The 21,804-nt window shown below is 36.7% G+C and overlaps 1 protein-coding gene, 1 long non-coding RNA gene and 1 pseudogene across 5 annotated transcripts; 2 read left to right on the plus strand and 1 right to left on the minus strand.

Moving 5' to 3' along the window:
• The first annotated feature begins 1,299 nt into the window (after positions 1-1,299).
• Positions 1,300-2,659, plus strand: LOC127429761 (uncharacterized). Of its 4 annotated transcripts, none has more exons than XR_007895326.1 (3): positions 1,300-1,579; positions 2,059-2,327; positions 2,400-2,659. It is a non-coding gene; the product is annotated as an uncharacterized LOC127429761 (long non-coding RNA). The 4 variants fall into 4 exon arrangements; XR_007895327.1 differs by having other exon boundaries at positions 1,579-1,704; positions 2,112-2,327; XR_007895328.1 differs by lacking the exon at positions 1,300-1,579 and adding an exon at positions 1,884-1,914.
• A 6,145-nt stretch (positions 2,660-8,804) lies between these two features.
• LOC127429750 (apolipoprotein A-IV-like) lies at positions 8,805-16,813 on the plus strand. The gene is made up of 4 exons (XM_051678893.1): positions 8,805-8,816; positions 14,555-14,624; positions 14,719-14,815; positions 15,649-16,813. Exons 2-4 carry the CDS (start codon positions 14,573-14,575, stop codon positions 16,442-16,444), a joined length of 945 nt encoding a protein of 314 aa, XP_051534853.1. The 5' UTR covers positions 8,805-8,816; positions 14,555-14,572; the 3' UTR covers positions 16,445-16,813.
• A 1,113-nt stretch (positions 16,814-17,926) lies between these two features.
• On the minus strand, positions 17,927-21,421 carry LOC127429748 (zona pellucida-like domain-containing protein 1; annotated as a pseudogene).
• Between the last annotated feature and the right edge of the window lie 383 nt (positions 21,422-21,804).

Here is a 21,804-nt window from a genome sequence, read left to right on the forward strand (position 1 = left end):
TGAACGGCTTGTAACACAACTTAAAAAATGAGCCCTTCCTGGACTGTAGACTGATTTTCATGCGAAGGGAGCGGGTTGCTTTTGCCGGGAAAGTCCAAAAGATGTGACGTTTATGCACCTTGCCTCAGTGCTTCTCTTCCGCTATTCAACAGCGACAACAAACTGCAACACTAGGTAACGTTATCTTAGAGATGGAATCCAGCAAACGGCCGGCTCCCAGCACAACACCGACTCCTACACAAACTCTGAGTATGCCAAAAAAATATTTATCTACTGAATCCCATCTGGCTAAATTGGAACGTGATCATGGTCGAGCGAAAACTAGAGTGAACATCGGCAGGGTATTTGATTCCTGGAGGGATCTTCGATCGGTTTTTGGGATCAAAACCGACCCTGAATTGGCATTCTTCTTACTGGACAGGTAAGCTTACATAACTGCAAAGCATGTGAAATATAGTGCCATAAGGATTGATCTGTGTAATTTTAGCTAAACTACAATAACACATGAAATGAATGCCAGACAATGTTCAAGATCATGCAAAAAGACCCATTCATTAATGTAACGTAACTTGGTTATACAGAAAATATATACAATCTATTTTTATAAAACAATAGCGCATCGATATATCAAAATGACAGATGTGATGGAATCACATCAATACTGAATTGTGTCAACATATTTATAATGAACAGTCTATTTTATAAACAGCTACTGTCATCATCCACCAAATTTAGCTAACAGCTATTGATAAAGCTGGCTAGCTAGTTAACGCCGATATAGGTATGAATGCAGTCAATGTATTATGCAAAGAAAAGTGATTATTTCAAACTACAGTCTCACATAGTCAGACCTATATCCACATTTTGTTTAGCCCTGTTCCTGCACTGGAGAGTCAAATATAGTCTCAAAGTTTGTAGAAAAAATTATAACCATGTAATTTTAATTATGCTACATTATCTGTCAGCATGATGTCGGTGAATCACGTTCAGTCTCTTTGTACGTTACATCAATGTTTTGGTAGATGCTCACTTACTCGCGTCCCTATGGAGTGTGTGCATGAGCATGAGCAACAAGTAGCTGGCTGCAGTTCACTTAACGGCCACAGGTGTCATTAATAACAAGGGTTTCTGAATCTTTCATACTGCACCTTTAAGGTATACACTTTTATTGCTTACTGGCATTCATAACTCATTCATAAATGGTTCACAGGTGGTCACTTTACGTATACACTTTTATAGCTTACTGACATTCATAACTCATTAATAAATGGCTCACAGGTGGTCACTTTATGTTGTGGTACACTTTCATAGCTTACTGACATTCATAACTCATTAATAAATGGCTCACAGTCTGAGCCACCACCTAGCGGGCTGCGCTCATGACATATAATGCTGATGCATCACGGGTGACCTGAGTACGAGTCCCGGCTCATGGGGTCCCTTCCCAATCCCATTCCTACTCTTCTCCCCTATCGTTTCCTGTCACCTCTCCACCGTCCTCTCACTAATAAAGCCACAAAAGGCCCAAACAAAAATAATAATAATAATAATGGCTCACAGGTGGTCACTTTACATTAAGGTACACTTTTATAGATTACTAACATTCATAACTCATTAATAAATGGCGCACAGTTGGTCACTTTACATCAAGGTACAATTTCATAGCTTACTAACATTCATAGCTCATTAATAAATGGCTCACAGGTGGTCACTTTACGTTGAGGTACACTTTCATAGCTTACTGACATTCATAACTCATTAATAAATGGCTCACAGTCTGAGCCACCACCTAGCAGGCTGCGCTCATGACATATAATGCTGAAAAGGCCAAAAAAAAAAAAAAATAAAATAAAAAAAAATAAAATAATAATAATAATAATAATAATGGCTCACAGGTGGTCACTTTACATTAAGGTACACTTTTATAGATTACTGACATTCATAACTCATTAATAAATGCCGCACAGGTGGTCACTTCACATTAAGATACACTTTCATAGCTTACTAACATTCATAACTCATTAATAAATGGTTCACAGGTGTTCACTTTATATTAAGGTACATTTTCATAGCTTACTAACCTTCATAACTCATTAATAAATGGCTCACAGGTGGTCACTTTACATTAAGGTACACTTTCATAGCTTACTAACATTCATAACTCATTAATAAATGGTTCACATGTGGTCACTTTACATTAAGGTACACTTTCATAGCTTACTAACATTCATAACTCATTAATAAATGGTTCACATGTGGTCACTTTACATTAAGGTACACTTTCATAGCTTACTAACATTCATAACTCATTAATAAATGGTTCACAGGTGTTCACTTTATATTAAGGTACATTTTCATAGCTTACTAACCTTCATAACTCATTAATAAATGGCTCACAGGTGGTCACTTTACATTAAGGTACACTTTCATAGCTTACTAACATTCATAACTCATTAATAAATGGTTCACATGTGGTCACTTTACATTAAGGTACACTTTCATAGCTTACTAACATTCATAACTCATTAATAAATGGTTCACATGTGGTCACTTTACATTAAGGTACACTTTCATAGCTTACTAACATTCATAACTCATTAATAAATGGTTCACATGTGGTCACTTTACATTAAGGTACACTTTCATAGCTTACTAACATTCATAACTCATTAATAAATGGTTCACATGTGTTCACTTTACATTAAGGTACACTTTCATAGCTTATTAATGTTGGTAACTCAATAACCGGTTCACAGGGGTCAACTTTAAGGTACATTTTCATAGGTTAATAATGTGGATAATAGGGCTGGGGAAAAAATCATTTCTGTTACAAATCATACTTCCTGAGCCAAATCATGGCTCTATTTTTTTATTTTTTTAAACATGCTAATCTTAATGCCACAATGATTAATAGATAAATATAGGAAGCTATATTTGTGTGCATTCCATGTAACAGGTTTTCTATCTGAAAAGTTTTGTCTCTTTAATTCTTTACATTTAGTCCTTTAATGCAACGCTGTTACAGCTGTCAAAGCGCCATTTGCCCGTATCTCGCAGAACGCGTGCAAATGGTGAGTTCTCAATTTTGTTCTCTGCCAGTCATCTGGGAGCAGTTTGTAAGAATAGTGTTGTCTATGAGAACGCTGCTCAGACTATCTCAGGATGCATATGCAAATAACAGGAAACAACATTGGGACTACAGTTGAATTGTTATGTGTCTCATAATCAAGGTTGGGAGGGTTACTTTTGAAATGCAGATTACAGAATACATGCTCTAAAATGTAATTTGTAATGTATTTCATTAGATTACTCAAGGTCAGTAACGTATTCTAAATGCTTTGGATTACCTCTTCAGCACTGGAAGATTTTTTCACTTGTTTTGACTATAAAAACTCTGCCAGTACAGTAAGACAAAATACACATGTTAAAAATACATCCTCTGAAAAACCTAAATATCTTATGCAGTGTTGTTTCTAAAACAAGATAAATCAAACTGATCTTGTTTTAAGGATTTTTAGATATTTTTACAGGAAAACAATACAAAAATGATTATCAAGAATATGATTTTTGCCCTAATATCAAAGGTCTTACTAGAAAAAAAGAAATTATGATCTAATGTGAATTCTCTTGATTAAAAAAAAAAATATGATCGTGCCTGGTAACATGCATGTAAAATGGCTAGAAATAGCATTTTAGCTTAGCGTAAAGCTGACAATTTACACAAGGTTTATTTCTATTTCTTCTGCTCCAAACTTACTTCAAACTTACTTCTCTGTCTGCTCGTATGAATGTAACACATCATAAGAAAGTGTTTCACAGCTGTTCAAATGCACTTTGGATCGCATCATTTATATGTATACATGTTCTACATCTAAATATTAAATGAAACAAATGACAATAAAATGCAAAGTAATCTCTTCAGTAATCAAAATACTTTTTGAATGTAACTGTATTCTAATTACCAATGATTTAAATAGTAACTGTAGTTGAATACAGGTACTAATATTTTGTATTTTAAATATGTAATCCCGTTACATGTATTTCGTTACTCCCCAACCCTTCTCATAATTCAGTACAGCCCCAGAAATAGTTCTTCAACAAGTTTACACTGTAGCCTCCATTTGAATGTTGCAAAATTATCATTATGATAATATTAATAACATATGGTAATATTTGTTAATGTTTTGATTCTAAAATAACAAAATTAGTTTGATAAGTTAAAATTTTATATTGTATATTTTTATTTGTTGAATACAAATGGACATAATGCAGCCTTATACATGGGTTCCTTTGCACTAACTAGTCGCCTAGCTCAGACAATGCACTGACTGGTGGATTGGTAGTTTTAAATTGGTAGTTTTACACATCCCTCCATTTTACCTGCAAATTATACATTACAAAGTAAAAACAATTGTCATTTCAAACACAACTGTTCTTCAATAGACATTTCTTTCTGAGAAAAAGGAGTTTATCTTTTTATGAAGTTTTATATCAAACCATCAAATCGCAATTACAGAATGGCAATATCTCAAAACCTATCGAATCGGCTTGGAAATATAGTTCAAATATCTAACTGGGAGGACTGTGGCAATTCCCAGCCCTAGTGGATAATAAATAGTTCATAGTGAACTCATGATTAAACAACATGGGTGTCCATTTTGCATTAAGGTATTGTTGCATTTTTTGCATTAAAATGACCAGGAAAGTGACATAAGTCAAGGCATTAAAGTAATGAATATAGACACCTTTTAATCTCTATACTAGTAAATTTTTGCTGGATCATGTATGAATAAGTGCCTTTATTAAGCATTTATAACATGTGAGTTAAAATTGGCTCACTATTTGGCTTGTATTGCATGAAATTCACCCTTTTTATTCATGTTGTTATAACTGCACATAAATTATTAATAATGCATTTGTAGATGAGTTATTAGTTATTAATTAATCCCGTTATAAACCCTTTACAAAGGGAACCTTAATGTAAAGTGTTACCCTTTGTTTTCCTGCATTCTGTGATGTCTTGTGCACAGTGACATTTCTGAAAAATCAGATTTTTTGGTCTAAACAGCAAAAAAAGACATGCAATTTTATTTTACAAACATGATGAAATCTGGTTTAAAATCAAATGTACAGTACTGTGCAAAAGTTTTAGGCACTTGGGAAAAATGTTACATAGTGAGGATGTCTTCAAAAATAATGCCATAAATAGTTTTCATTTATCAATTAACATCATACAAAGTCCAGTAAACATAAAAAAAGTTAAATCAATATTTGTTGTGACCACATTTGCTTTCAAAACAGCACCAATTCTCCTAGGTACACCTGGATACAGTTTTTCTTGGTTGTTGGCAGATAGGATGTTGCAAGTTGTCTCATCATGTAATCCCAGACTGACTCAATATTCAGTGGGGGGATTTGTGGGGACCATGCCATCTGTTGCTCCCTGTTCTTCTATTCTATTTGCAAAATAAATATTTGAGAGTCTAAAATGTATATTTACTATTGACACAATAAAGCTGAAAATATAAATAACCATCTTAAGACAAATGTTTTTGTGAAACATCTTATGTGCCTAAGAATTTTTCACAGTACTGTATGTCAGTCTGAACATTCAGGTTGGATTTTTAATAGTTTTTCCATAATTCGGGACAAACAGTGCACAGCATTGTCATTTTTGCTCACTCTATGGTCATTTAACAAATTGTTAACAAACAAATAGTGAATTAGTGAACAAGTGAGTGCTTATAGACGGCACATGCATGAATGTGTAAATACAGCAACAGCCTTTTTTTTTCATCTTCAGCAATACTATGTGTATCTAGGAGCTCAGAGGTGCTGGTGGTCTTTTGGCTACGTGCCAAAATCAATCCCTGGACTTCCATCGGGACCGTACTGAGAAGGCCAAAGAAGCCTGTCTCTGCACCATGGCAAATAGATAGCAGGCTGCTGAGACAACATAGTCAGTTAACCCTCTTTACTTCCTGCCCTTGTCTCTGGCCACTCACCCCCTGTTTGCACTGTGTACACAGGCTTGGTGAAGTCGAGCTGCACATTGCATTCCAAGCTCCCATGGGAGTCCCAGTGTTTAAGGACAGTCTCTAGCATGCTTCCTGATTCTAGCATGCTCACCTTTAAAGAAAACACAAGGTTGCGTTATGACACATAGGTCAGAGTGATATCTTAACCACTGTTTGTGCTAAGCTCTCACTTTTGTATTACACTGGGGCTGTATTACACTCATGATATCCTGTGCAAGTACTACACATTGTGTACTGTTGAAAAGCTATCTAGCCAGACTGTGGCTTATCGTCCTGTGGATTATGATATCTGTTTGGAGGATTTGGACAGTGAGTCATTCTATCATATGAAGATACTATTGATATGGGGTTGGACTTCCTGACTAATACCAAAGAATATGTGGATGGACTGCAGGCCTATGGGTGTGAAACACCGGTTTCATTTTTTATAAAAATATTGGAACCAAATTACTTTTAAAACGTTCGGTACGTTAATGTTCTTAAACATCTGCATTTTTTACTAAAACAATCCTAATATACAATGCTGATTCTCATTACAGCACCACAACAAAAGAAATGTTTTGTGATATGAGAGGATGTCATGAATGTGAACAACAAACGTAAAGCGGGATAAGTGTAGCCCTATTCACGAAGGAATGACTCTTATGAGCAGTCTCAAACGGACCATTCACAGAATCAGTCAGAGCATTTACTGAATTAACATCTTATTTCAAGGTGCACTCAATAATTTTTTTTCTCACAAAAATATATTTACTCCTTAAGAAATTAACTGCACTTTTGAAACATATGTATATAATCATGATGACTCGCATGAGATTAAGACATCAGTCATATCAGTAACCTTATAAAAGCTGTTTTTGTTTTTTTTTTGCGACATGGAGAGGGTCCCCTCATGGGGGTTGCCATGTTAGAATCACATTACCACTTAATACTATTCACTTAATAATATAATAATACATTTTATTTATAGGCGCCTTTCATGACACTCAAGGTCACCTTACAAACATAACACAAAAAGTCATCCTTGAAAGCATCAACAATAACAACATTAAGCAAACAATACTATGATATACAATAAGATATTGGAAAATACAAAGTATGAACTCAGTGCATGCACAGTCATAAAAAGGCCTGTTTAAATAGGTGAGTTTTAAGACGAGATTTAAAAGTATGAAGGCTATCATTGTTACGAATATCCAGTATAACTAAAGGCTCTAGACCACATAGTGTTCAGAGGAATACGTGGTATAACAAAAAAAGAGTTGACGAGGAAGATCTAAGGGTACGAGTAGGTGTATAGATATGAAAAAGATCATAGAGATATGAAGGAGTAAGATTATTTAAGGCCTTGTAGGTAAGAATAAAGATTTTAAAATCAATTCGGTACTTAAACAGAAGCCAATGCAAATGCTGAAGAACAGGTGAAATATGTTCAATAGAGGGGGTTCTAGAAATGATTCATGCAGCTGAGTTCTGGACCAGCTGAAGTTCATGAAGAAGTTTGGAAGGAAGACCAGAGAGGAGAGCATTGTAGTAATCAATACGTGATGTAACCAGTGCATGAATGAGAATGGCAGTGCTGTTCAATGTGAGAGAGGGACGAAGACGATTAATATTACATAAATGAAAGTATGCACAGCAAGTTATGTTATTAACATGGGCTTCAAAGGATAAGGTGCTATCAAGGACAACACCCAGACTCTTAACCTGTAAAGAAGGAGAAGCAGTGGACTGATCGATAGTCACAGAAAAACTGTCATTTTTTGCTTAATTAGATTTGGTTCCTACAAGGAGGATTTTGGTTTTACCACAATTTAATTTGAGAAAATTAGATGAGAACCATTTTTTTATTTCAGCTAAACAGCTGGACAGAGAGGGCGGAGGAAGGGAAGAAGTGGGCTCAGAGGATAGGTAGAGCTGGGTGTCGTCAGCATAGCAGTGAAAATGGACACCGTGTTTACTAAATATATGACCAAGGGGCAGTAAATAAATAATAAATAGAAGAGGGCCCAAAACTGAGCCTTGTGGAATGCCAGTGATAACTTGTGATGACTTAGATCGAAAATGTTTGAGTTGCGACCAGAAAGATACGATCTAAACCAAGACAGGGGGGTTCCCGTAATTCCAAATGAGACTAGCTTGTCTAGGAGGATGTTATGTGAGATCGTATCAAAGGCCGCACTCAGGTCAAGGAGAATGAGTATAGACAGCTGACCAGTAACTGCCCTGTTACTGGACACTTTCACTCATGGATTAAATTAATCATCATTTTCTACAATGGCATCTTTAACTGAAAATGATTGCATTTGAATGATGCTGCATCCATGCCCCTAGGTGTCAGTGTAAGTCCAAGACGACATGAACAAAAACTTACTGAATGCACCTTTATGTAACAGAACAGTGGATTTTAAAAATGTTATCAAAAAGAGTATTGTCTTTGTCTAGATTTGTTTTCCTTTATAATATATCTCAACAAAATATAGTTAGGATCTTCCTCAAAAGTGTCAGGAATCCTTAAGGAACTGGAATTGTTAAATGGAATTGGAATCAGAACCAGAATCGCTACACTCCTTACGCAGACCTGACCTGTTGATTAGACTCTGTGTAGAGCAGGTAAAGGCTTCCAGTGCAAACCAGCTGCAGAACTGGACTCAGTATGCTCTGGCACCACCCCACACACTCAACCCTCTCTGGCTCAGGTCTGGAAAGCCCCCTGCAAGCACACAGGCCCAAGGAGCCATCGTAGCCCTCATACAGCTCAGGAGATGGACACACCTGGTGAGTTACAGCACATAACAAACAGTACTTAAAAAGAGGGCAACTGCGTCATTAGGTTGTGACCAGTCAATAGGTGTATAGGTCACAAACCATGTTCAGTCGTACACGTGAGCACCCTACAAGTGTCATTATAGTTCATGGAAGAATGTATTTTACTTTGGAGGTCACTGACTAGCAGGCTAACCATTCAACATTAAGAAAAACATTAAACTTTTTGATTGAACTCCCTTGTTTTGACACACAAAATTCATACAATTTTGAATGGCGATCACTCTGTGAATGGAGAGTACGTTATCATCACTGTGCAAACATAAGGCCTGTCTTCATGAATGATAGGCTGATAGCACATGTTTGCAATCTTACCTTGGTTTCATCTGTGTATACCCAGTTAAGCCTTATTTATTCAGTGGAAGAAGCCAATTTTTTTTCTTTCTCTTGAAGGAACTAAAGCACCCTAGGCAAACGTAGCCTGCATTTATGGTACACGCTGCATCTGCAAAAGATTTCACTTCTTTGCCTTACTGAAGTTGTTGCAGACTTTTAGTGATCTGATTCCATAGTCTTGTCTTTGTGAAGTTTGTGTTGAGCATCATAGAAAAATGTGCACTTTCGAACACAATCTGTCCATTTTTAACGTTAAGAAAGTAACCTAGCTAGCTACAATGTCCTCAGCTGGCATGCGCGATTGTAAATAAAGATTATCAAACCTCGTCCATGATTAGGTTTAACAATCATAAACGCTCTTCGAGAAGCCGAGTTCTCCTACTGTAGGTCAAGAATTTGAGGAATGTGTATGATCAGGAGAAATATTACCATAGGAACAACTTAGCGGAACAAAAACAGTGCATTTTGTAATCACTTTTAGCCGAATTAGAAGAAGCATCTTAAACATCTTAAAAAGATCAGATTTGCAAACATTCTAAATCATAAACGTCACAAAGACATTTGATGAATGCCTTATTAACATCTGAGAAGAAACGTCTTACAGATGTATTGCAGATGAGCAAACAACCTTAAAAATACATCTACCAGATGAAAACATGCACATCAAATAGACATCTGGGTGATGTCAGTGTGCTATTAGGGTCTGGATGCAATTAGCTACAAATGCTTGGGAATTTATACAGTTTACTACTTGTCCGTCTTGAAGACATATACAGCTGTCTTGTCCTGGGAGAGGCAGCTGTGACCAGTGGAGATTTATCATAAAACAGTTAAAAGAACAGTTTTTCATGTACAAAACATTTATTCGATTTTCACATGATCTGTCGCTGAAAATGACAGCAAAATGCTGCATCTGCAGATTAGGACAAACATTGATGCAGCATTTTGTGTGTTCACAAAACATTTTCCATTTTCAATTGAGATAAAAAGTTCTACATAGCTGTATCTTTTAATCCCAGAAGTAGAAGTGCACTCATGCACTCAATGTATGATGCACAATTTTCTGAAGTGTATACAGACTGATGGGACCATTCTGTGATTGCTTGAAGTTTTGCTGCTATTTTTCTATCATGTTTTAGTAAAACTGAATAAAGGCTGAATAAAATTATTAATTGTTTATTTTACCATACTTCAATGCAGTGGTAATTTAGTATTCAGTTTAACACTCTACATCAGGAGTCTGGTTTAATAGTAAAATAGAATATTCTGAAATTATAGAATCTAAAAGCTTATTTTAAAGTTGGCTGCATAGTGGATTCTTAAAACATTATCAACCTGTTTACACGCTCATGGATCATGATGTGGGTTCTTCAGTGGTTTGTTTGGCATCCCATTCAGCACACAACTGTATAAAACAGGCTGCATGACACTGATAAATGATTACTGCCAGAGTAACATTCACATACAGGTGTGAGGGACTTCAGCATTTCACAAATAACTCAAAGAACAAACATATTCCTCTCTCGCTTGGTTTTGCTCGTATGTCCCCTCCATGTGCGAATGATGCGAAGATCTATTGGGATTTTACTAAAGATCATCACTGAAAAAGTTTGCTCGCAGACTTCACACTAAACAGCACACACAGTCTCACGAATGGACACGGTGTGGTTGCATCACACTTTTCTTTGAGCAGAATATTGCACTATTGAGCGTTAAGTATTTTATTTTATTTTATTTTATTTTTTCGAAGAGGAGAAAGCGCGCACTCCCATACATGGTTTCCAGATTGCATAAATTAAGTATGACATAAGGTGAAATATTTCCTATTTGTGCATGTATAAATCTCTGATTGGGGAGTTGAATCTATTATCTGGCAACCCTGAGCATATTAAAAGCTTGTGGATATGCGATAGAGCCAGATAAATGAAAGATCTAATAAAAAACATTCATGATAAATCGACCTGTGGGCAGTAGTTTGCCCTGGTCTGCAATTGAGGGTGCTCTAAGGTTCATTTGAGGGTGCTGCAGAGACGAATTAAGGGTATTAAGTCTATCAAAAATTTCAGACAGGAATGCAAGATATGCGAGCCACTTTGGGTCAGTAAAATAATTTGCAAAGGAAGATGCACAATCAAACAGAAAAATGATTAGTTCATCATGCAATGAAAATTTAAAACCTTACCGTAATGAAACCTTACCTCCGTGTGCAAAAGTAAGGATTTATATTCTGACCTCATTTCTTTGCACAACAGGGCAAACAGTCTTGATTATATGGGACAAGTCTTGAAGAAATGTACAATTTGTGTTGCTGTTTGAAGCACTGCGTTCAACTCAGCAGGAAGAGTTTTTGCTGCAAGGGCCTCCCTGTGAATCATACAGTGGGTGAAACGAACATGCGGAGCTACATCACGAACCAAAGCAGAGAGTTCTTTATTTTTCCCTAACATGTCTCCCACTCCATCTGTGCACACACCGACACAGTTGTCCCAACAAAGACCAAGTTCATCCAGTTTGCCATTGATTTTTTCAAAAATATCTCTCCCTGTGCATGTTTTTTCCAGTGCTGAGCAAAATAACAGATCCTCAAGCAGTTTTCTCTCACAGCGGTAGCAGACTAATACAAGTAGTTGGGAGGAGTTTGAGATGTCTGTCGACTCATCTAATTGCAATGAAAAAACTTTTCCGTCCTTTATTCTCTCAATAAATTGACATTTGACGTCGGTTGCCATCTCAGTGATACGGCGGCTGATGGTGTTTTCTGATAGTAGAATTTCTTCAATGTCACTGGCACACTTATCACCAAACATAGTTCTACAGATGGCCATTGCTGCTGGCAATGCTCAGTCTTGAGATGCAGAACCAAGAAAGTAGGGTAGGCCAGCAGAGGCAAACCCTGAACGTGCACAACATCTTAGTGTGCTGCTCAGGGCTCAGAGTCATCTCGAAGGCATACAGGAAGCTCTCTCCATGCCATGCTGAATGATTCATGAACATTCTGGGGATAAGGTATCGCAAATGCCAATAGGTAGAGAGAGATGCAACCTGATGCTGCCAGTTCAGATTACAGGCTGATGTGGATCACAGTGAAACCATGAAACTGATTAATGATTTTTGCTGTGCTTTAAATGTCTTTCAGCACATCTTTGAATCGGTCACAAGTTGCTGTTTCAAAATACTTATTAGAATGCTAGTGTACATTTTCTAGAATGCTTTGGCTGAAAATGGGCACATTCTAGGCAATCTGTATTCAAACAAACACTGGACACTAAAATAACAAGCCTTGTTTTTGACATCCCTTTACTTGGCTCCATTCTCTTGATGCAACCAGTAGGCATGAAGGCCATGGCCAGCCTAGTAAACCTGTTGTAATATCTAGGTTAAAGTTGAAACTGCACAAAACAGAGCCAGTATCACTCAATAAACAAACGTGAATAAACACAAAAGACTTACATAAGCAAACCTTGTAACACTCTTTGAACTATGCATGGGAATCATGTTTAGTGTAAATAGATCATTACATTTGAAAAGAATAGCGTAATATATTTTTTAAATTCATATTCTAAAATGCATTATGTTGCACTGCAGTTACACACTGTGTACTGCTTATGAATACTTTATAATTTTTTGTAATTGCTCCAAAATCATTAAACTTTTACCCTGAATTACTTTCAGCAGAGTATGTATGGACTATGACCTAATGATGACTTCTTGATTATGTAATAAATTATTCACATTTCACACACTTTTGGTCATTCATTGAAAGTGAACTCAAACGACAAGGTGGCTGGAAGAGTTACAGAGAGTTACAGTTAGCTGGAAGAGCATGTTACAGACAGTGTCCCTGTGTTGCAGGTTTTAAAATATATATGGTACAAAATCTTGAGCAAAAAACATTAAGTGGATTTATTTACATACATTTATAGATGTTATTTATTAAAATATTAATGGGATAATTTACCCAAAAATGAAAATTCTCTCATCATTAACCCTCATTGTTCCCAACCCTGAATATTTACTTTCTTACCTGAAACACAAAAGGAGATTATGGGCAGAGTGTTAGTCTTAGTCACTGTTCACTTTCATTACATCTTATTTCCATAAATTGAATGGTGACTCAGGCTAGCATTTTGCTAAATATTTCCTCCTGTGTTCTTGCATGCTCAGAAGAAAGAAAGGTTTCTTAGCTTGAAACAATCTGAGGGGGAGTAAATGATGACAGAGTTTTCATTTTTCATTATTATTTTAATATTATAGGCATTTAGTAACTGATACCAATTTCCTCAAAATAACCTGTTGCACAATTTGTTATTATATTTGTAACTCTTAACATGGGGTTGTTGTTCTGCAATGTATTTGTAATGCCAGGTTTGTAACTATCCCTTTAATACTCACTTATACAACTACAAAAAGTGGGTTGAGGCTTTTTAGTCCGCTTCTTACCCCCACTGCATATATAATTTACTCTTTTAACTTGAATAATCAAATCTTCAAAGTAAGCTGCCATTGGATTTGTTTATCACTAGCTCTGGCCCTGTGAATCAAAGTAAACCAAAGAGGTCCCATTCAGTAAAGCACAAACAAACAGCACCTTTGTTCGCAGAGCACAAGATAATGCAGCAAACATAGACCTGTGGGGTTCAGTCTCTGTGACTTATTTCTGCATCAATGCTGTGGGAAAGCCAAGTAGGACACAACTCGACTGATGAAACTGAGCCAAATTGCAGACAGTTCACAGAATGAACTTCACACCCAATATAATTTCCGGGACAAAGCCTGTCCAGATATCCATATGTTAATGTGCATTTAAACAATATGATTCAGTTTAACACTTAATTTAGACCTATCTTACATATCAAACTTCTCAGCCTTCTTCACTGAAGGTGTCGCCTCTGCTTAGTGGTAAACATATTCCAATTCGCCTGACTTGGAAATGCGTCAGTATCGGCCTTGATATGACATCACTGAGGCTACTCTGAATAGGTGTTATTGGAACACAGAAGCTTTGAAGAGGGCAACCGGCAAAACACCTTTAGGATCCCACCGCTTACCATTATCAAACTGACCCTCCACGTGGTATGTGTTGTTGACACAGATGAAGATCAGGATAACCTCTGATAAGGGACTGCTTTAAATGTGGAACCTGAGAAGAAATTCTCACATTTACACATTAGCAGGAAAGGGCCTGATGCTCCCATTGCATTCATTGGGATAAATCTACGTATAGACTAATTACTTGATGACATTTGAGTTGCCAACTTGAATATATTGAGAACCAATAAAATTTAAGTAGTTGAAGTTTATGAGACTTTATGATTCTTTGTAAAGATCTATTTCTGATCTCCATTTTTAAATAGAGAGAATAACCTGTTGAAATGATGCATCTGCAGTTTGCGATACTGACTTTGGCCATTGCTACTACAACAGGTTTGTTGCCTCTGCTATTTTTTATTGACATATTTTCTTTCATTTCGGGGATATGTAATTTTAATTATATTACGTTGATCTTATTGTATTTCAGCATTTCCACTCAATCATGAAACCAGTCGAGAAGCACCATGGAGTTTACAGAAAGACAATCAAGCATTTGACAAAAAAGCTTTTGCCAAAGATTCAAAGTGAGTTTTTATCACTCTCATTGTCTCTCATCTCATTGATCTCATGAAAATTTTGCGACTGTGCAACATTTTTGAAAAACAAGATAACGTGGTACATTACACATATAACAGCAGTTCCGGGGTCAAATGTCCGCTGTGTGGTGCTAAGCGAGTTACAATGTTCTCCCAAACAGATAAGGTTTTTAAAGTTAATGATCTATCGTGTTTTAAATCAACAAAACCTACCTCTCTACCCTAAATCTTCAACCTAAACCTAACTGATAGTGTCATAAAAGCAAATGTGAGATGAAAAAAACAATTGCCTGCATAATGTTGTGTTGCTTCTATGACACTTTCAGCTCATGTGTCAACTCATGTTCTCTCCAGGACCTGTTCCCTTGTCCTTTGCATCAGCAGTGCTACTGCACAATTTGATTGCTCAAGAACAAGCTTGTAAATGTAGTTGGTTATGTAATGCAAATGTTAAAATATATTGCATTACAAGTCATACACTAGAGTAAAAGTGTTTTGATGCCATAAGATAGCATTGCGTGAGGAAAAGGGCGAAAAGTACGTTTTTCATGAACTGATAATCTGTCGTTTTACTCGTGATTTGAGTTAAAGGGGAAAAAAAGTAATTGTTGTTGTAGCGCCTCTAGTGTTGATTTCTCCAGGAAACTGCCACGATATGTACAACGAGAAATTTAAAAGTAATTTTGCAAAAATGCAGGTTGTAATGTGATTCTATGAGACCTGGTTGGCCATTGTAGAAGTGTTAATTGGAGAACAGAAACATGATAGGAGTGAAAAGAGGAAGAAATTGAATAATGTAAATTGATTTGTTCCTTTTACAGCAGTGGAATGTGGAAGAACCATGCTGTGAGCAGTGACCTTTACTCCCAGAACTCCTACAACCCCATGGCTGCTGAACTCCGACACAAGCTGAGTATGGAGTCTGAACGGCTAAAAGCTCGTCTAAAGCAGGAGCTCGCTGAGCTGAGGGAGAGACTCTCTCCTTACCCCAGTCACCCAAAACACACCCTGGCCAATATCCGAGAGTTTCTAGCCCCTTTTACAAAGCAACTCCAGACTGCTCTCCAGTCCAACACCCAGGAACTCTGTGAGAAACTCAATTTGAACTTCCAGGACCTGAACCCAGATGAAGCAACACTCTACCAGGAGGCTGTGCAGAAGATCACTCAAGCACTGGATGAAAGCCACCAGAAAAGGACTGCAGCTTTTGATGAGTTTAAAACAAAAGCCTTCGAAGCTGTAGAGGAGGAAAAGGACAGCAGTGGAAAGGAACTCTGGGAGGAAGTGACTGCCAGGCTCGGACAGGAAGTGTGTACCTTCAGTTTGGAGGTGCAAGGCAAGGTGGCGGCACTGAAAATTACTTTGGTGGGCCATCTTGCATCGATACAGCCTCCAAGGGATGTGATGGCTTCAAAAGTGGACCAGTTCTGCCAGAATTCCTCAGCACAGAATCAACAGTTTATTTCAAATTTAGACCAACAGATAATCACTCTACAAGAAAATCAGAATAATGGTGAGTCATCTGGCTTTCATCAGACAAACATAGAGTCCATACAGGAGGATTTCTCTACTAGACTTACTGCCCTTTTACAAGATATTGTACACACCCTAAATTAATTAAGAAAACCTCTCAATTCTTATCCATTTCTAGAAATACAACTGTAATGTAAATAGTATCTCATGTAATGCTTGGATTGTATATTGTAAACTGTAACTTTTGTAGAACACTCTTTGTACATGTATGTACAATTTTTAAAGATAATTTTATATAAAGTACATGGAAATCAATTGATCTGTCAATCGAAAGAGACAACCAAGAATCTTTCATTTAATGCAGGTTTATTGAAAATGTGTGTGTTGTACTGTATATGTTGTTTCATAAACAATTTGAAAGCATGTAAATAAAGATATATTTGTACATATGTTGAAATGAATATACTGTATGTTGTCTGTTCAACTTTGTCTCAACCATACTAATAAAAAATATCAATTCCTAAATACTCGCATCACATCTAAACAGTTATTACATCACATTACACTACAAGAAAGCAGCTAGTCATTGGCCAATATACAAGCAATGTGCATGAAAACTTTTAGAAATGAGAAAATCAGAGCATTAAAGGAATATTCCGGGTTCAATACAAACAGATCGACAATCGACAGTATTTGTAGCATAATGTTGATTACCAAAAAAAATAATTTCGACTCATTCTTGGTTTAGAAAAGATTGTGGTTACAGTAAGGTGCTTACAATGGAAGTGAATTTGGTCAGTCCATAACCATTAAAACACACACCATTTAAAAATTATATCCACATGAATTAACAATGATTTAATCAGGGATTTAGTGGCATTACAGCATTTGCCGGATTACAAGGTTTACTGCCGTTATATCGTCATGACATGTAATTTGTAATGTTGGATATAACTTTACACAGATAAGGTTAATAAGCGATAATATTAAAAGTTCACTCGGTCTATAACTGACACTATTTGTTCAATTCATGTTAACTAGTATAATGTTTACATCTTGTGGCTATACTTCTGAAACAGTGTGTATTTGAAAGTTTACGGACTGACCCCATTCACTTGCATTGTACTGGGAGTGTTATCCTGTAACCTCAATTTTTGCCTCTTTTTTTTAAAACAAACAAGCGACAACTCTATTATTTTTGTGGTAATCAACATTATGCCACAAATGCTGTTTGATCACGCTTAACTTGTAATGTGCCCTGAAAATTTTTTTAAAAGCAGCGATCATAATAGTACAAAAATATTAGTTAGCAATTACAATTGTAATAATCCACAGTTTGTTCCTCTTATTAATGCAGGTCTGCATGCATGCCTCTAATAATTCAGATAACAAACATTTAAAACATATACAGTAAGCTGTAGCAGTATTTTGCATTTACTGTACATGTAGTATTAAGCATCATAGTTTTCTGCAGACCGATGGCTGCAAAGAAAGTTACAAGACTACTAAATGTTCTAAACAGATTAAAATCTCTCTGCTGGATTGTGCAGATGCTGTGATGTGATCAGACGTCTTATCGGACATACCAAATAAAGTTTCATTCAAAACAAAGCAGTTCGCGTGTTGATGGATCCCTCAGTGGAAAGCCCGAGGCAGAGAACCAGCCCAGTAAAATTTCTTCAGCACAAACCTTCCAGTTATAACCAGCAACACAACACCACCGGTGGCAAATATGACCCCCACCACCACTGCAGTCGCATTCACATCCAACACCTCACTACCTCCTGATTCAGAGCAGAAAACAAACACTTGACACATGCCACACTGTTCTGTTAGTTTCTAGGTGGAATGTTGTTGATTATTTTCAAGATATTAAAAGATAGAACACCTGATTGGAACTACTGTACATTTCAAATACAAATATTTTATTTTAAAGTGAAAAGACTCTCATACCATAGGCGGATGCAGTGGGAACATCATTCTCTAAAAGATATATGGTATTAGTTAGGCATGGCTGCATCTCAAAACTGTCCGTTTTTTGACAAACCCCCATTAAGATTTCCATAGCTTGTGTGTTCTTAAAGGGCCAGTCTGACCAAAACAAAATTCTGGCATCATTTACTCAAGTGGAACACAAAAGGAGATGTTAGGCAGAAGATTAGCCTCAGTCGCCATTCAATTTCATTGCATCATTTATTTTTTCATTAAAAAAATAAATACAAAAAAAATGGTGGCTGAGGCTCTCAGTGTTGCACATGAGAAAGAAAGTCATATGGGTTTGGAACAACATGAGGGTGAGTAAATGATGACAGAATTTTACATTTGGGTGAACTATCCCTTTAAATGTAATGATGTCTTGTATATATCTTCAGACTTACTCAGGACTGTGGTGTACAGAGGACCCACAGACACTGTGGCAGAGTCTTTTGCTTGTGATCCATAAGGTTCTACGGCTCTTCGTCTACACTTTCCATTCCTGATGCAAGACTGCACAAAAGTAGTAAATTAATTGACTTACCTCACTTGTAGTAGCGATTCTATTTTGTTCTGTTCTGTTCTGTTCTGTTCTGTTCATCAACAGTGAAAAGTGCACTTACATCAAGTAGTTCTTGGCACTTACTTGGCTCACAAAGTCGCAGTATACAGTGCAGGTATATAGTGGACTTTTCTTGATCACGGTGCTCCACAAAGCGGAATGCTTCAAACGAGAATCTGGAGAACTTCGAAATGCCATTATGAAGTACTGTTGTCCGGTTCTCTACAACACATCTGTGATGAAAAAAATAGAAAAACTTTGATTTAATCACTTACAAAACCAACAACATATTTATAAGGGTCGATTGCACATTCAATGAAGATTTTTGAAAAGGTGGTAAAGGTAATAGGAATAGCTTACCCGGTGAAAAGATTATACTGTTTATTGTTGGTTTGATTATAAGGTGATGGGGTAGCAAAGCACTGGCCCAGCAACAGATGAAAACTGAAGATGGAAAATCAGACAAGTGATATTTAATTCCATAATAAAACACAAACAGAAACATATACAATTCACTGTCCGAGAGACGACTGAAATAATTCTTACTTTCCAGTGAGATTGACAGATTTAACTTCAACATAGACCTCAGTGCGCAGCTCCATCCCTGTAGATGGAACCACCAATGGGTAGGTATAGTCAGTGCTCTGCAAAAGGAAGAGACAAGGATATCTTTAACATTTTGAGTGTAGACACTCATACTGAGAGAGTCAATGAAAGTTCCATTGTTGTCACTAGTGGCCACTGACACGGATGACCTGCATGATGAACATGAGTCAACTCAATCCTCTTGTTGTCATATTGCAGTGTGTCAAGTATGTAGAGTGAAGGGTGAATCTATTCATACTCACGCTACAATCTGAGTGTTGTTGACAAGAGATATTCCAGTGGGTAACGGCAGGAGAAATGGTAATAGAGGTCTGTGGAGTAACTGATGAGGCCTGCCGAAGAGATGGGTATATCAATGAAGCCTGTGATGATGACGGACTGAATGCTGGAGAACATGCTGAATGGACCAGAGGAACTGGGCACCTCATCCACAATCTGTTAACATGCAACAATCACATTCAGAGAATAAGCATCTACATCATCCACCTTTAAAAAATAAAGCGGTACCAAATCTCAAATAGAAAGTGAGCTCCAAAAGTGTGAAACCACATTGAAAATCTGGGATTTTTTTAATTTAAAGGAATGTTCCGGCTTCAATTCAAGTTAAGCTCAGTCGACAGCATTTGTGGCATAATGTTGATTACCACAAAAATGAATTTAGTCTTGTTACTCCTTTACCTCACTTACAAACCTTTTCTGTGCAATGTTAAAGCCAAATTTACAACTACATTACCATGGCAATGTAATGTCAACAAACTCTAAAACGACTAAAATATTTTCTACAAATGAAAAATTACAATTTAAAAAATTTTACAGCTCAAATAATAGACAAGTTTTAACAGAAGAATTAATGCTAGTGCATTTATAAAATTATAAGCTTCATATTTCTGTGCTTAAATCCTGCAAAGATTGGTGACATTCACTTTCATTGTCCCCATTTATTTCCATTGAAAATGTCTCACTGTAACCACGATCTTTGGTGGTATTTTTTGTGGTAATCAATATTATGCCATAAATGCTGTCGATTGAGCTCAACTTGTATTGAACACTGAAAATTCCTTTAATCCTGCAAATAAGCTGAAAGTTTTAGGATTTTAAAAAAAAATTGTAAAACAAAGATATTAAAAGTTACTATATTTAATGTATAAGAAATATTGAAGATTTCTTCTTTCACTAATCAAATGTAAGCACATTTGTGAGACTGACTATGTGAACTCCTTTATACCAAAGGCCAGATTGCCTTGCTTCCATTGAAGCACACATGATCTTGCTGGAAAAACATGTATCATCTGTCCATGCCAGCTCAAGTGCATGCTGTCATTATGCAAAAGGGGAATATACCAAATACTAGTACATTCTTAAATATATTAACTTCTCAATTAAATTTTAATTTAAATATAAAGAAAATGCAACATAGGAGCATTTTCTAGTGTATACAGTAAGTGTATTATTTCAATCTTAATGAAAGGTCCAATGTCAAACTATTTTCAACTTCTTAGAGATCAATACAGTTATGGAATAGAGGAAATGTCGAGAAACTGTTTGTTATCACCTGCAGAGACTGTCTGCATGTATTCTCCTTACTGTGATTGACAGGCAGCTGGTAGCGGATGACCGGTGGGTTCACACTGGTGTCAATGGTGCCTGTGCACTGGACATTATTGCGCTCCCCGTTCAGGGTCAGGCCACTGGGGTCAAAGCCTGCCCACTCAGCGGTGCACATGTTTACCTCCAGAGAGATCATATTGGTGCCACATTGGACTGTCAGGTCACTGTTATCTAGACAAAAAGGGAGGTGTTAGTTGTGAGACATTAGAGAATGGAGAACTGTGTCAGATCTGGAGGAACAGAGACTCACCTGGAACCCTGTTATATACCGAGGAGCAGTTATAGACCGAGTGAACTGGCTGCAGGAAAAGAGCCGGTGCACCAAGATAGAGACACAGCATAATTTCTGCTTTTGAGCAAAGGCAGAAAATGTAACAGGTTGAAGGATGATGCTCAGAATTTCATATCCATCAGCTGTATTCTTGCATACAGACACTTGTAAATAAAACACATATGCACTTTAGGATTCAAGGGATAGTTCAGCCAAAAATGAAAATTCTGTCATCACTATTGACGTTCACTGTATGAAAAAAAAAAAAAAAAAAAGATGCAATAAAAGTGAATGGTGACTGAGGCTAACATTCTGCCTAACATTTTGTTCCACGAACAAAAGAAAGTCATACAGGTTTGGAACAACATGAAGGTGAGTAAATCATGGCAGAAGTTTAATTTTTGGGTTAACTTTCCCTTTAAGGCAAACATTTTACGCATGTGAAACCAAATTACAAACAGATTTTAATAGACGACAAGTTCA

The sequence above is a fragment of the Myxocyprinus asiaticus genome, chromosome 39 (genome assembly GCF_019703515.2).
Source record: "Myxocyprinus asiaticus isolate MX2 ecotype Aquarium Trade chromosome 39, UBuf_Myxa_2, whole genome shotgun sequence".
Lineage (NCBI taxonomy): Eukaryota > Metazoa > Chordata > Actinopteri > Cypriniformes > Catostomidae > Myxocyprinus > Myxocyprinus asiaticus.

Bases quoted from the DNA above. Each gene is read 5' to 3' on its own strand.
- LOC127429750 (XM_051678893.1), top strand. From the start codon at position 14,573: ATGATGCATCTGCAGTTTGCGATACTGACTTTGGCCATTGCTACTACA. The intron at 14,625-14,718 runs GTTTGTTGCCTC...ATTGTATTTCAG, and splicing joins GGCCATTGCTACTACAACAG to CATTTCCACTCAATCATGAA. The intron at 14,816-15,648 runs GTGAGTTTTTAT...TTCCTTTTACAG, and splicing joins GCTTTTGCCAAAGATTCAAA to CAGTGGAATGTGGAAGAACC.